The 14,184-nt window shown below is 50.3% G+C and overlaps 1 protein-coding gene across 1 annotated transcript; it reads left to right on the top strand.

The window, feature by feature from the left end:
* The first annotated feature begins 9,861 nt into the window (after positions 1 to 9,861).
* On the top strand, positions 9,862 to 11,619 carry LOC126944886 (hemoglobin subunit zeta-like). The gene is made up of 3 exons (XM_050774767.1): positions 9,862 to 10,222; positions 11,066 to 11,270; positions 11,393 to 11,619. The coding sequence occupies exons 1-3, from the start codon at positions 10,128 to 10,130 to the stop codon at positions 11,519 to 11,521; spliced, it is 429 nt and encodes a 142-aa protein (XP_050630724.1). The 5' UTR covers positions 9,862 to 10,127; the 3' UTR covers positions 11,522 to 11,619.
* Positions 11,620 to 14,184: the final 2,565 nt, after the last annotated feature.

The raw sequence follows: 14,184 nt of genomic DNA, 5'->3' as shown, positions 1-14,184 counted from the left end.
CAATCCCAGGTGGACTGTTGCCAAATGCAAAAGACAACACAGTAAAGCTTTTAGAAATGTGGTCTAGTGACCGGGCGCCGTGGCTCATGCCTGTAATCTCAGCACCTTGGAAAGCTGAGGCGGGCAGATCACAAGGTCAGGAGTTCAAGACCAGTCTGACCAACATGGGGAAACCCTGTCTCTACTAAAGATTCAAAAAATTAGCTGGGTGTGGTGGTGTGCACCTGTAATCCCAGCTGCTTGGGAGGCTGAGGCAGGAGAATTGCTTGAACCTGGGAGGCGGAGGTTACAGTGAGCTGAGATTATGCCATGCACTCCAGCCTATGAGACAGAGTGAGACTCCATCTCAAAAAAAAAACAAAAAAAAAAAAAACAAAAATTTAGCCGGTGGTAGTGGCACGTACCTGTAATCCCAGCTACTCGGGAGGCTGAGGTAGGAGAATTGCTTGAGCCTGGGAGGCAGAAGGTTGTGGTGAGCCAAGATGGAGCCACTGCACTCGAATCTGGGTGAGAGAGTGAGACCCTGTCAAAAAAAAAAAAAAAAAAAAAAAAAGAAATGTGGTCTAAAAGACTCTCTTCACTTTGAGAGAAAATTTGCATGACATAAAGATAACCATTTTAACGAGAACAATTCAGTGGCATTTAGCACATTCAGAGTGTTGTGCAACAACCACCTCTCCCTAGTTCCAGAATTTTCATCGCCCCAGCCGGAAACGCCCTCCTCACTGAGGAGTCCCTCCCCGCCTTTCTCCTCCCCGGCCCTAACAACCACTGATCTACTTTCTGCCAGGATTTGCCCCTTCTGGACATTTCCTAAAAATGGCTTATCTAAGCCCCACCACTTCGTGCAGCACGCAGCCTCTTGTGTGTGACTTCTTTAACTTGTTGTAATATCTCGAGGCTCGTCCATGTGGTAGCCTGGGCCAGAACTTCGTTTCCATGGCTGAATAATATCTCACGGTGTGGAAATACCGCCATTTCCTTCTCTGTTCATCCAGTGATGGACATTTGTATTGTTTTCACCTTTTGGCTATTGGGAATGGAAGGGAATAACATTTTTTAACTGGATTTTTAAAGTCACTAGTTTGACTGCATTAAAATTACAAACTTTTGTTTAACTAAAATATCATTAAGATACAGAGTTGGGGGAGATCTAACACATAAAAGTGACAAAGGAATTATATCCAGAATATTTTTGAAATTTCTACAAATCAATGACTGGCAACACAGTGGGAAAGTGGCCATGACTAAAATAATAAAGAGGAAACCAAAATGGCCAGTAAACATGGGCTCAACCTCACTAGTTATCAGGAAAATGTAAATTAAGACCACAAGAGAAACCACTACACACTCACCAAAAATTACACACCCATCAAAAGGCTAATTTTTTTTTTTTTTTTTTTTTTTTTGGATGAAGTCTCACTCTGTTGCCCAGGCTGGAGTGCAATGGAACGATCTCAGCTCACTGCAATCTCCGCCTCATGGGTTCAAGCAATTCTACTGCCTCAGCCTACCGAGTAGCTGGGATTACAGGCGTGCACCACCACACCCAGCTAATTTTGCATTTTTAAGTAGAGACGGGGCTTCACTATGTCGGCAAGGCTACTCTCGAACTCCTGATCTCATGATCTGCCCGCCTCGGCCTCCCAAAGTGCTGAGATTACAGGCATAAGCCACCATGCCCAGCCTAAAAAAGGCTCAAATTTAAGAAGACCAGAAGTTTGACAGCTATGGTTAGAATGTTTATCTCCTCTAAAACTCTTGCTGAAGCTTAATCACCCTGTGGCAGCGCTGAGAGGTGGGGTCTTTTGGGTAAGGAGGTTGGATCATGAGGGTCCTCCCTGCAGGAATGGATTAATGAGTTGTCATGGGAGTGGGGCTGGTGGCTTTATAAGAAGAGAGACCTGGCCGGGCGCGGTGGCTCACGCCTATAATCCTAGCACTTTGGGAGGCCAAGAAGGGTGGATCACGAGGTCAGGAGATCGAGATCATCCTGGTTACATAGTGAAGCCCTGTCTCTACTAAAAATACAAAAAATTAGCTGGGCATGGTGGTGGGCGCCTGTAGTCTCAGCTACTCAGGAGGCTGAGGCAGGAGAATGGTGGGAACCCGGGAGGCGGAGTTTGCAGTGAGCTGAAATCGCGCCACTGCACTCCAGCCTGGGTGACAGAGCGAGACTCCATCTCAAAAAAAAAAAAAAAAAAAAAGAAGAAGAAAAAGAGAGACCTGAGGTGGCGCACAGCATGCTCGACCCCTACAACCTGCGATTAATACTCTGTGCCACTTTGGGAATCTGCACAGAGTCCCCACTGGGCTTGGAACTTCTCAGCCTCCATAACTGTAGGAAATAAATTCCTTTTAAAATAAATTCCACAGTCTCAGGTATTCTATTATAAGCAACAAAAAATGGAGTACTACATCCACTATATCAAATGTTTAGAAGGAGTTGGAGCAAGGAGAATGCTCGCACACCCCTAGGGAAAACATAAGCTGGCTAACCACTCTGAAAAACAATTTGGCATTATTTACTAAAGTTGAAAATATACATGCCCTATGACCCAGCAGCTTTACTCCTAGGTATGTACGTACAAAATAGAATTTCAGGCGTGTGGGCACCAGGTGACATGTAAAGGGATATTTATTGCAGCATTATTCATAATAGCCAAGAACTCAATAACGCAAAGTTCTAGCCCCAGTACAATGAATAAATTGTAGTATATTCCTACAAGGAAATATTAATAGATACAGCAATGAAAATGAACACATATAACATGGCTGGTAAATCTGATAGACATGAGAGAGTGAAAAAAGACAAACATTCAGTGTGCAGACAGTTGGGTTAAAAATATATATATATTTTTTTTTCTTTTGAGGCAGAGTCTCGCTCTGTCACCCAGGCTGGAGTGCAGTGGCCAGATCTCAGCTCACTGCAAGCTCTGCCTCCCGAGTTTACGCCATTCTCCTGCCTCAGCCTCCGGAGTAGCTGGGACTACAGGTGCCTGCCACCTCGCCCGGCTAGTTTTTTGTATTTTTAGTAGAGACGGGGTTTCACAGTGTTAGCCAGGATGGTCTCGATCTCCTGACCTCGTGATCCGCCCGTCTCAGCCTCCTAAAGTGCTGGGATTACAGGCTTGAGCCACCACGCCCAGCAAAAATATTATTTTAAAGGCCAGGCTCGGTGGCTCACACCTATAATCCTAGCACTTACAGAGGCTGAGGCGGGAGGATCATTTGAGGTCAGGAGTTCAGGACCAGCCTGGTCAACATGGTGAAACCCCATCTCTATTAAAAAATACAAAAATTAGCCAGGTGTGGTGGTACATGCCTGTCATCCTAACTACTCGGGAGGCTGAGGCAGGAGAATCACTTGAACCTGGGAGGCAGAGGTTCAGTGAGCCAAGATCGCACCACTGCACTCCAGCCTGGGTGACAGAGTGAGACTCCGTCTCGAAAATAAATAAATAAATAAATAAATAAATAAATAAATAAATAACCAACAGATTGCGTAAAGTGGCTCATACGTGTAATCCAAGCACTTTGAGAGATCAAGGCAGAAGGATCACTTGAGCCCAGTAGTTCAGGACAAACTTGAGCAACATGGTGAAACTATACCTCTACAAAAAAAAAAAAATTAGCTGGGCATGGTGGCATGTCCCTGTGATCCCAGCTACTTGGAAGGCTGAGGCAGGAGGATAATTTAAGCCTGGGAGGTCGAGGCTGCAATAAGCTATAATCGTACCACTGCACTCCAGCCTGGGCAATAGAGCAAGACCGTGTCTCAAAACAAACAAATAAACAAAAGCCAGACAGACACAAATGAGAGCATTCTATATTGATTCATTTCTATGAAGGTCAAAAGAGGCAAAAACAACCAAAGTGCTTGCAGATGCATATCTGAGTAGTTAAAAATTTACTGAAAAGTGGCCGGACGCGGTGGCTCACGCCTGTAATCCCAACACTTTGGGAGGCCGAGGCAGGTGGATCACGAGGTCAGGAGATCGAGACCATCCTGGCTAACACGGTGAAACCCCATCTCTACTAAAAATACAAAAAAATTAAGTCCCAGCTCCTCAGGAGGCTGAGGGAGGAGAATGTTGTGAACCCAGAAGGTGGAGCTTGCAGTGAGCCGAGATGGCGCCACCGCACTTCAGCCTGAGAGACAGCGAGACTCCATCTCAAAAAAAAAAAAAAAAAAACTTACTGAAAAGCAAGAAGTTAGGTGGAGTTACCTTTGGGGAGGATCGGGGTGCCATCTGCTTTCTAATAATTCATTAAACTATAATCTACATCTTGTGTTATATTTCACAATGGAAAAATAGAAAAGAGCTCCTGCCCATAATGACGCTTCGCAGGGTTTGGAAATTTCATATTCAATTCCTCTCCTTGTGGGGGCCAAGGATGGGAAGGGCAGGTGGTTCCAGGAGGAAAAGAGGAGGCCCTGGGGCCTGAAAGTAGCTAAGGACCGTCCCCCAGCATGGGCGGCACCTACTCTGGAAACAGGACTCTACTTCCCTCCTCCATTAGGGAGCAGAGCAGCCCTGAAGTGCCTTCTGGTCCAGGTCCTCCCACTGCAGCTGGAGGGATTCTCCCAGGCACTGAGAGCCCTTCACGACCCAAATGCCCCATGCGGTTGGCCTCTGGACTTGCCTTCCCTGCTCTGTGTATCTCCCTCTGTCTAGCCCTCAGCCTCCTCCATCACTCACTCTGTCTTCTCTGCCAGTGTATTCATCTGCCTCTGTCCCTCTCTCTGCCGCCTTCTCTCCTATCAAGGAGCCAAAACCTCAAGCACAGACTCACACCCTCCTCACAGGCCCATGTGCCCAAGGAGCCCATAGGTGCCAGGCTAAGATGAACCAGGAGTGTCCTTCTGAACCAAGCAACAGCGTAGGGTGACCAGGGAGGGCCAGTTCATCTCAGTCTGAAAGAAGACCCAGATGAGGAAAGGATACACTGGCCTCCCGCGGTCAGCAGCAGCACTTCCCAGGACAGTGAGCAAGCCAGGTGCCCTCTCAGAGTGGGTGGGCACACCCCTGGGAGAGGGGAGCCCTGCCACACAAGAAGAGGAGCAGCTGTGACATATGCGCAAGGAACAGACCAGCAAGGAGGACCCAGGCAGTGCTAGAAGGGAGTTCCTGGAAGCTTGGTAGGAGAGCCCCTCAACCTCTGACAATCTCATCATCTCACATCTCACATCTCACATCTCACATCTCAGGCATGGAAGAATGAGGGCCTTTAGAGAATAAAACATCAAGTACACTCCAACCTGGGCAACAGAGCCAGGCTCCATCTTAAAAAAAAGAAAAAAAAATGCCTGTGGTCAATGCTCTCCGTACAGGGGAAAACAAAACAAAACAAACTTCTCCTTTTTTTTTTTTTTTTTTCTTTTGAGACGGACTCTCGCTCTGTCACCCAGGCTGGAGTGCAGTGGTTGGATTTCAGCTCACTGCAAGCTCCGCCTCCCGGGTTTACACCATTCTTCTGCCTCAGCCTCCCAAGTAGCTGGGACTACAGGCACCCGCCACCTCGCCCAGCTAGTTTTTTGTATTTTTTAGTCGAGACGGGGTTTCACCGTGTTAGCCAGGATGGTCTCGATCTCCTGACCTTGTGATCCACCCACCTCGGCCTCCCAAAGTGCTGGGATTACAGGCATGAGCCACCGTGCCTGGCCAACAAACTTCTCCTTAAAGAAAACATTTGCCTTTGATTGCACCAAAATTCCAGCAGGATTTTGTGCAGATAACTCTTTAGCTAACTCTAAAATTCATACAGAAAGGTAAAGAAATTAGAATAGCCAAAGAAATTTTGAAAAGGAAGAATAAACAATGAGGAATCACATTCCTCACTTTTTAACAGTTCTTTTGAGATAAAATTCAGATACCATACAGTTCACCTATTTAAAGTGTATAATTCGGCCGGGCGCAGTGGCTCAAGCCTGTAATCCCAGCACTTTGGGAGGCCGAGACGGGCGGATCACGAGGTCAGGAGATCGAGACCATCCTGGCTAACACGGTGAAACCCCGTCTCTACTAAAAATACAAAAAAAAAAAACTAGCCGGGCGAGGTGGCGGGCGCCTGTAGTCCCAGCTACTTGGGAGACTGAGGCAGGAGAATGGCGTAAACCTGGGAGGCGGAGCTTGCAGTGAGCTGAGATCCGGCCACTGTACTCCAACCTGGGCGGCAGAGCAAGACTCCGTCTCAAAAAAAAAAAAAAAATACAAAAAACTAGCCAGGCAAGGTGGCGGGCGCCTGTAGTCCCAGCTACTGGGGAGGCTGAGGCAGGAGAATGGCGGGAACCCGGGAGGCGGAGCTTGCTGTGAGCTGAGATCCGGCCACTGCACTCCAGCCTGGGCTACAGAGCGAGAATTCGCCTCAAAAAAAAATAAAGTGTATAATTCAGGCTGGGTGCGGTGGCTCACACCTGTGATCCCAGCACTTTGGGAGGCTAAAGCGGGAAGATCACTTGAGGTTGGGAATTCGAGACCAGCCTGACCAACATGGAGAAACCCCATCTCTACTAAAAATACAAAATTAGCCAGGCATGGTGGCTCATGCCTGTAATCCCAGGTACTTGGGAGACTGAGGCAGGAGAATCGCTTGAACCCGGGAGACAGGTTGCGGTGAGCCAAGATCGCGCCACTGCACTCCAGCCTGGGCAACAAAAGCAAAACTCCGTCTCTAAAAGATAAATAAAAATAAATAAAGTGTATGATTCAGTGGGTTTTAGTATATTGACAGTTACGCAACCATTATCATAGCCAATTTTAGAACATTTTCATTACCCAAAAAGCAAATCCATGTGTTAAATACACTAGCAGTCACAGCCCCCATGACGCCAGCACTAGAGAACCACAATCTACTTTCGTGTCTGTGGATTTGCCCATTCTGGACACGTCATGTATGTGGAATCATACAACATATGGCCTTTTGTGTCTGGCTTCTCTCCCTGAGTGTGTTTCCAAGGCCCATTCATGCTGTACAATTAAACAGTTAATGGACATTATTTTTTGACAAATATGAATAATGTTATTATATACAAACAAACTATTTTTTTTTTTTTGAAACGGAGTCTCACTCTGTTGCCCAGGCTAGAGTGCAATGGCGCGATCTCAGCTCACTGCAACCTCTGCCTCCCGGGTTCAAGCGATTCTCCTGCCTCAGCTTCCCAAGTAGCTGGGATTACAGGCTCCTGCCACCACACCCGGCTAATTTTTGTGTTTTTATTTTTTTTATTTTTTTTTTTTTTTTTGAGACGGAGTCTCGCTCTGTCACCCAGGCTGGAGTGCAGTGGCCGGATCTCAGCTCACTGCAAGCTCCGCCTCCCGGGTTTACGCCATTCTCCGGCCTCAGCCTCCCGAGTAGCTGGGACTACAGGCGCCCGCCACCTCGCCCGGCTAGTTTTTTGTATTTCTTAATAGAGACAGGGTTTCACCGTGTTAGCCAGGATGGTCTCGATCTCCTGACCTCGTGATCCGCCCGTCTCGGCCTCCCAAAGTGCTGGGATTACAGGCTTGAGCCACCGCGCCCGGCCTAATTTTTGTGTTTTTAGTAGAGACAGAGTTTCACCATGTTGGCCAGGCTGGTCTCGAACTCCTGACCTCAGGTGATCCGCCCACCTCGGCCTCTCAAAGTGCTAGGAATACATGTGTGAGCCACGTGATTCCACTGCTTCAGCCTCCCAAGTAGCTGGGGTCACAGGTGAGTGCATGCATCACCACCGGGCTAATTTTTTTTTTTTTTTTTTGTATTTTAATAGAGACGGGGTTTCACTATGGGGGCCAGGTTGAGCACAAACTCCCGATCTCAGGTGATCTGCCCGCCTTGTCCTCCCAAAGTGCTGGGATTACAGGCCTGAGCCACCGCCCCCGGCCACAAACTTTTTTTAAGGTAGTAAATTTTTTAATCCACTTAACAAAAATAAACTTTTTTTTTTTTTTTTTTTTTTGAGATGAAGTGTTGTTCTGTCAGCCAGGCTGGAGGGCAGTGGTGCAATCTTGGCTTACTGCAAACTTCGCCTCCCGGGTTCAAGTGATTCTCCTGCCTCAGCCTCCCAAGTACCTGGGATTACAGGCATGTGCCACCACACCCGATAATTTTTGTATTTTTAGTAGGTAATTTTTGTATTTTCAGTAGAGATGGGGTTTCTCCATGTTGGCCAGGCTGGCATCAAACTCCCGACCTCAGGTTATCTGCCTGCCTTGGCCTCTCAAAATGCTGGGATTATACACACAAACTTTTGTACGGACATATGCTTTTGTTTTTTGTTTGTTTGTTTGTTTGTCTGTTTGTTTTTTGAGATGTAATCTGGCTCTGTCACCAGACTGGAGCGCAGTGGCTCCATCTCAGCTCACTTGAACCTCCGCCTCCCAGGTTCAAGCGATTCTCCTGCCTTAGCAGCCTCCCGAGTAGCTGGGATTACAGGTGCACATTGCTAGGCCTGGCTAATTTTTGTATTTTTAGTAGAGATGGGGTTTCACCATATTGGCCAGACTGGTCTAGAACTTCTGATCTCAAGCAATCCACCTGCCTCGGCCTCCCACAGTGTTGGGATTACAGGTGTGAGCCACTGCACCTGGCCTGCTTATGTTTCTTTCTAACTTTTTTGAGACGGAGTCTCGCTCTGTCTCCCAGGCTACAGTGCAGTGGCGCGATCTAGGCTCACTGCAAGCTCACTGTAAACCCGGGAGGTGGAGCTTGCAGTGAGCTGAGATCAGGCCCCTGCACTCCAGCCAGGGCGATAGAGCAAGACTCCATCTCAAAAAAAAAAAAAATTTTTTTCATTTAAAATTTTTTGATAAATTGGACTTTATTAAAACTTTTGCTCTAAAAAGGCAGTGTTAAGAGAATGAACTAACAAGCTACAAACTAGGAGAAAACATTTGCAAATTGCATATCTGACAAGGGACTGCATCCAGAAGACACACAGAATTCTAAAAATTCATCCGTGCGAGAATAAAGCATTCAATTTAAAAATGGGCAAAATACTTGAAAAGATATTGGCCGGGCGTGGTGGCTCATGCCTGTAATCCCAGCACTTTGGGAGGCCAAGGCGGGTAGATCACAAGGTAAGGAGTTCAAGACCAGCCTGGCCAAGATGGTGAAACCCCTTCTCTACTAAAAAAAAAAAAAAAAAACTTGGCCAGGCACAGTGGCTCACACCTGTAATCCTAGCACTTTGGGAGGCTGAGGTAGATGAATCAGGAGGTCAGGAGATCAAGACCATCCTGGCCAACATGGTGAAACCCTGTCTCTACAAAAATACAAAAATTAGCCAAGCATGATGCTGGGTGCCTATAATCACAGCTACTTGGGAGGCTGAGGCAGAAGAATCACTTGAACTAGCGAGTCAGAAGTTGCAGTGAGCTGAGATCGCACTGTGATCCACCCTGTGCGACAAATTGAGATTCCATCTCAAAAAAAGAAAAAAAAATTAAAAGGTATATTTGCCTCATTATGTTACAATAACTAATATGGAAAGCAATATTGCAATCCCTATTAGCACATGAGATCAGATGAATTCTCCTTTGTCCCTGGACCTGCTGCCTCCTCCTGCTTGTCCGGGGACAGACCCAGTACATCTCCCCTCAGCGCTGGGTGGACGGAACCCTTGCTTTCTCGGAGGAAACCCAGGAATCCCAGAGACAAAGGGGAAGGGGACTGGCATGTGGCTGCGCAGGGCTGACTGAGGTCGGTGCCAGCAGACCGTGGGGCAGGTTCCCAGGAGGCTGCTTACTGGGCCCTGCTCCTGTGGTTTCCCCCAAGTCGTGATTCTGAAATGAATAAGGACGGTGCAGAACTGGACTGCAAATGCAGAAGTGACTTCCTGGGAGGGTGGGGCCCCTATCTCTCCTAGACTCTGTGGTCAGACTCTGGCCAACACCCCCTCTAAGCCCACAGGAGAGGAACAGGAGTGATAGCCCCCAAACCCCAGTTGCACCAGGCCTTGAGGGCCCCTTTGTCACTGGATCTGATAAGAAACCCCACCCCGGCAGCCCCCTCCCCTCACCTGACCAATGGCCACAGGCTGGCTGGGCCCAGCTCCCTGTATATAAGGAGACCCTGGGGGCTGAGCACTACCAAGGCCAGTCCTGAGCAGGCCCAACTCCAGTGCAGCCGCCCACCCTGCCGCCATGTCTCTGACCAAGACTGAGAGGACCCTCATTGTGTCCATGTGGGCCAAGATCTCCACTCAGGCCGACACCATCGGCACCGAGACTCTGGAGAGGTGAGTGTCAGGCAGGACTGCCAGAGGGACTGGGTGGGAGGCCAGGTATGTGAGTGGGGACGGTGGGGAGGGGGTGGTGGGGAGGGGACATTGGGGAGGGGGTGGTGGGGAGGGGATGGTGGGAAGGGGGTGGTGGGGAGGGGACAGTGAGGAGGGGACAGTGGGGAGGGGACAGTGGGGACAGATAGCCTTCCCTCTCGGTGAGGAGGGCAGGGTAAGGAGGGTACGATTAGGAGTTGCACAGGTATCTGGGCTCACTGAGACCTGAGCAGGCACAGGCCCAGGTTCTGACAAGCAGAGGGTGAAAAATTGTGCTCTAGACCTGAAGGGCCTTACAGGGCAGCCAGGGCACTACAGCCTCTAAAGTCTCAGCATCTGAGCCCAGCATCTGGGATCAGGGCACCGTCCCAGTATCAAAGTCCCAGCATCTGATCCCCTGGGAGGGGCCAGGGAGCTTTTCCTTCCCTGGAACGCTGCTGGGAGGTCATGAGCCTGCAGAAGGGGTGGCGGGCAACCCAGTCTGGGGCTGGGAGGGAGGTCCTGTGGCCACAGGAGACGGTGGAGGGGCTGGGGGCACCAGGCGTGCTGCAGGCGGAGGGCGGGGACTTGGGGATCAGGCGAACAGAACCCGTTGGAAGTAGGGCGATGAGCCGGGAGCTGCAGCGACCTGGGGGGCCTCTAGCACAGGGCAGCCTGGGAGGCAGCCGGGCACCGCGAGGAGGGGCTGGGGCCTGCTGCGGGGTCGCAGATGTGTCCTGGTGCTCGGAGAGGGCCGCAGGGCGCGGGGGCCGTGGGCTGGAGGCCGCGCTGCTGGGAGCTCACGGCCCCCGCCCCCCGTCCCAGGCTCTTCCTCAGCTACCCGCAGACCAAGACCTACTTCCCGCACTTCGACCTGCACCCGGGGTCCGCGCAGCTGCACGCGCACGGCTCCAAGGTGGTGGCCGCCGTGGGCGACGCAGCGAAGAACATCGACAACATCGGCGCCGCCCTGTCCAAGCTGAGCGAGCTGCACGCCTACGTCCTGCGCGTGGACCCGGTCAACTTCAAGGTGAGCAGGGCGCGGTGCGGGCGGGGCGGGGCGGGATCGCTGGGCGGGGCGGGGCGGTGTCGCGAGGAGGGGCGGGGCCCGGGCTAGGCCCCGCCCCCGCACTGAGCCGGCCCCGCCCCCAGCTCCTGTCCCACTGCCTGCTGGTCACCCTGGCCGCGCGCTTCCCCGCCGACTTCACGGCCGAGGCCCACGCCGCCTGGGACAAGTTCCTATCGGTCGTATCCTCTGTCCTGACCGAGAAGTACCGCTGAGCGCCGCCTCCGGGACCCCCAGGACAGGCTGCGGCCCCTCCCCTCCAGGTTCCCCAGCCCCACTTACCGCGTAATGCGCCAATAAACCAACGAACGAAGCAGCGTCCACCTGGTCTCTGTGGTCCCTGGGCGGCGGGCGCGTGGGGAGGCGGAGCGGGAGGAGGACGCCCCGGCTGTCTCCCGGCCACGGCTGGGCCGCAGAGATCCTTGCACCGACTCCAGGGTCTATAAGAAGCAGAGGGATGTGCAGCTCCCGGGGCGGGAGCGGGGGGCACTCGGCACCCAGGCGTGGTGGAAAAGGGGTGCAGTTAGGCCTTTGCGGTAGGGGGAGCAGTGCTGCCGCCCACCCGCCCCGGCTCTCCCTGGGACCTCCGTGGTCTTCCTTCTTTATTTCTCCCGAATGTGTACTATTTCCTGATTTCAGAACGATCAGGACGAAGAGGGGAGTGATGGGCGTCTGCGTTCACTCATTCCTTCTTCCATTCCTCAATGAAACATTTACTGGGCGTAAGACAGCCTAGCCATGTTTCTAGGCTATGGACACCGCAGCTGAAATAAAGAAAGCCCCCTGCCCGGTGGGGCTGACAATCTAGTGGGGGATACAGACGTGATATAGACAGATCACAGTTCACAGAAATGAGAAAGGAAAAGAGGCTGAGCCTCACTCGTAAGAGAAATGCAAGTTAAACTACACAAAAATAAAACCTCATTGAGATCCATGTCTCACCTCCCTGATAGGCAAAAATCCAAGAGTTTGATCAGACTGCAGGGGCCCCTCCTCCACTGGGCACCCCTCATCCAGGGCAGAGGGAGCCCAGCCCGGGGCGCAAGTCCACCGGGGCATCTGATTTGCCAAAGACCTGAAAACCCAAGTGTCCATCATCAGGGACTAACTGGAAAAATCAAGGATATCCGCACAATGGAGAACTCGACTGAAAAAAAAAAAAATGAGGATAATTTATAATAATGAAAATAAAGAGGTTAGAATGGTGTGTATACAATGGTAGAACAGAGGGCAAACAAGAATATGTGTGTGCACATGTATGTGAGCATATGCATAACTATGTGTGAGGCTGTGTGTGGACATGTGTGTTTATGCACAGACATGTATGTGCCCACATGTGCTTACTTCTGCAAAAACAAACCATGGGAGGATAAACCGGAAATGAATACAAATAATAAGTTAGGTAGGGATGGAGGGGAAGGTGGAAGGACAGGGAAGGACAGGGGTAGGAGGGGAAGCTCCTCCAAGTCTGACTGTCTTCATAGTTTTCACCTTTGAATTGTGTAAATATTTTTCATTACCAAAAATAAATTCAGTCTGGGCATGGTGGCTCATACCTGTAGTCCTAGCACTTTGGGAGTCCAAGGAGAGAGGATTGCTTGAGGCCAGGAGTTGAAGGCCACCCTGGCCAACATAGGGAGACGCTGTCTTTTAAAAAATTTACAAAATTAATAAGATTAAAATAAAAACAGTGGCTTTGCCAGTGGCGCAAGCCTGTAATCCTACCACTTTGGGAGGCCAAGGCTGGAGGATCACTTGATGCCAAGAGTCGGAGGCTAGCCTACGTAACACAGCAGGACCTTGTCTCAAAAAGATTAAAAAATTAACTGGGCATCGTGGCAGCAGATGATTCGGGTTAGGTAAGCCTCCAAATTGGGGGTTAGCCTGGGAGGGTTCTTGACTTTGCCCAGGAAGGAATTCAAGGGCAAGCTGGTGGTGTTTAACAGCAACTCTAGTTGATATTGAAGCCACAGCAGACAGCAGCAGCAGAGCACTGCTCCTTACAGAGCTGGGGTACCCCATAGGCAGTGTGCCCAGGAGAGCAGCTCAGAGGCACTGCTGCACTCATCTTTATTTATTTATTTATTTATTTATTTATTTATTTATTTTTTTTTTGGAGACGGAGTCTTGCTCTGTCGCCCAGGCTGGAGTGCAGTGGCCGGATCTCAGCTCACTGCAAGCTCCGCCTCCTGGGTCTACGCCATTCTCCTGCCTCAGCCTCCCAAGTAGCTGGGACTACAGGGGCCCACCACCTCGCCCGGCTAGTTTTTTGTATTTTTTAGTAGAGACGGGGTTTCACTGTGTTAGCCAGGATGATCTTGATCTCCTGACCTTGTGATCCGCCCGTCTCGGCCTCCCAAAGTGCTGGGATTACAGGCTTGAGCCACCACGCCCGGCCCTGCACTCATCTTTATATCCACTTTTAATTACATGCAAATTAAGGGAAAGTTTATGCACAAATTTCTAGGATGAATGTGGTAACTTCTGGGTGGTCCAGTCACTGCCATGGAAAGGGATGGTAATCTCTGGGTGTTGCCAGGGCGATGGTAAACTCCCATGGCACACTGGTGAGCGTGTCTTATGGAAAGCTGCTTCTGCCCTACTTGTTTTAGCTAGTCCTCAAATTGGTCCAGTGTCCGAGCCCGACCTCTAGAGTACATGCAGAGTCCCACCTCCTACCTCACACCTGCAGTGCTAGCTACTCAGGAGGCTGAGGCTGGAGGATTGCTGGAACCCAGATGTTGGAGGCTACAGTGAACTATGATTGTGCCACTGCACTCTAGCCTGAGCGACACAGCAGTACTCTGTCTCTAAAAAAGCAAAACACAACAAAAAGAGTGGCTGGGTGCAGTGGCTCACACTTGGAATCTTAGCACTT

Source organism: Macaca thibetana, chromosome 20 (genome assembly GCF_024542745.1).
Source record: "Macaca thibetana thibetana isolate TM-01 chromosome 20, ASM2454274v1, whole genome shotgun sequence".
NCBI classification, from domain to species: Eukaryota; Metazoa; Chordata; class Mammalia; order Primates; family Cercopithecidae; genus Macaca; species Macaca thibetana.
Note: the sequence above shows the minus strand (reverse complement) of the source record. Positions and strands in the feature narration are given on the sequence as shown.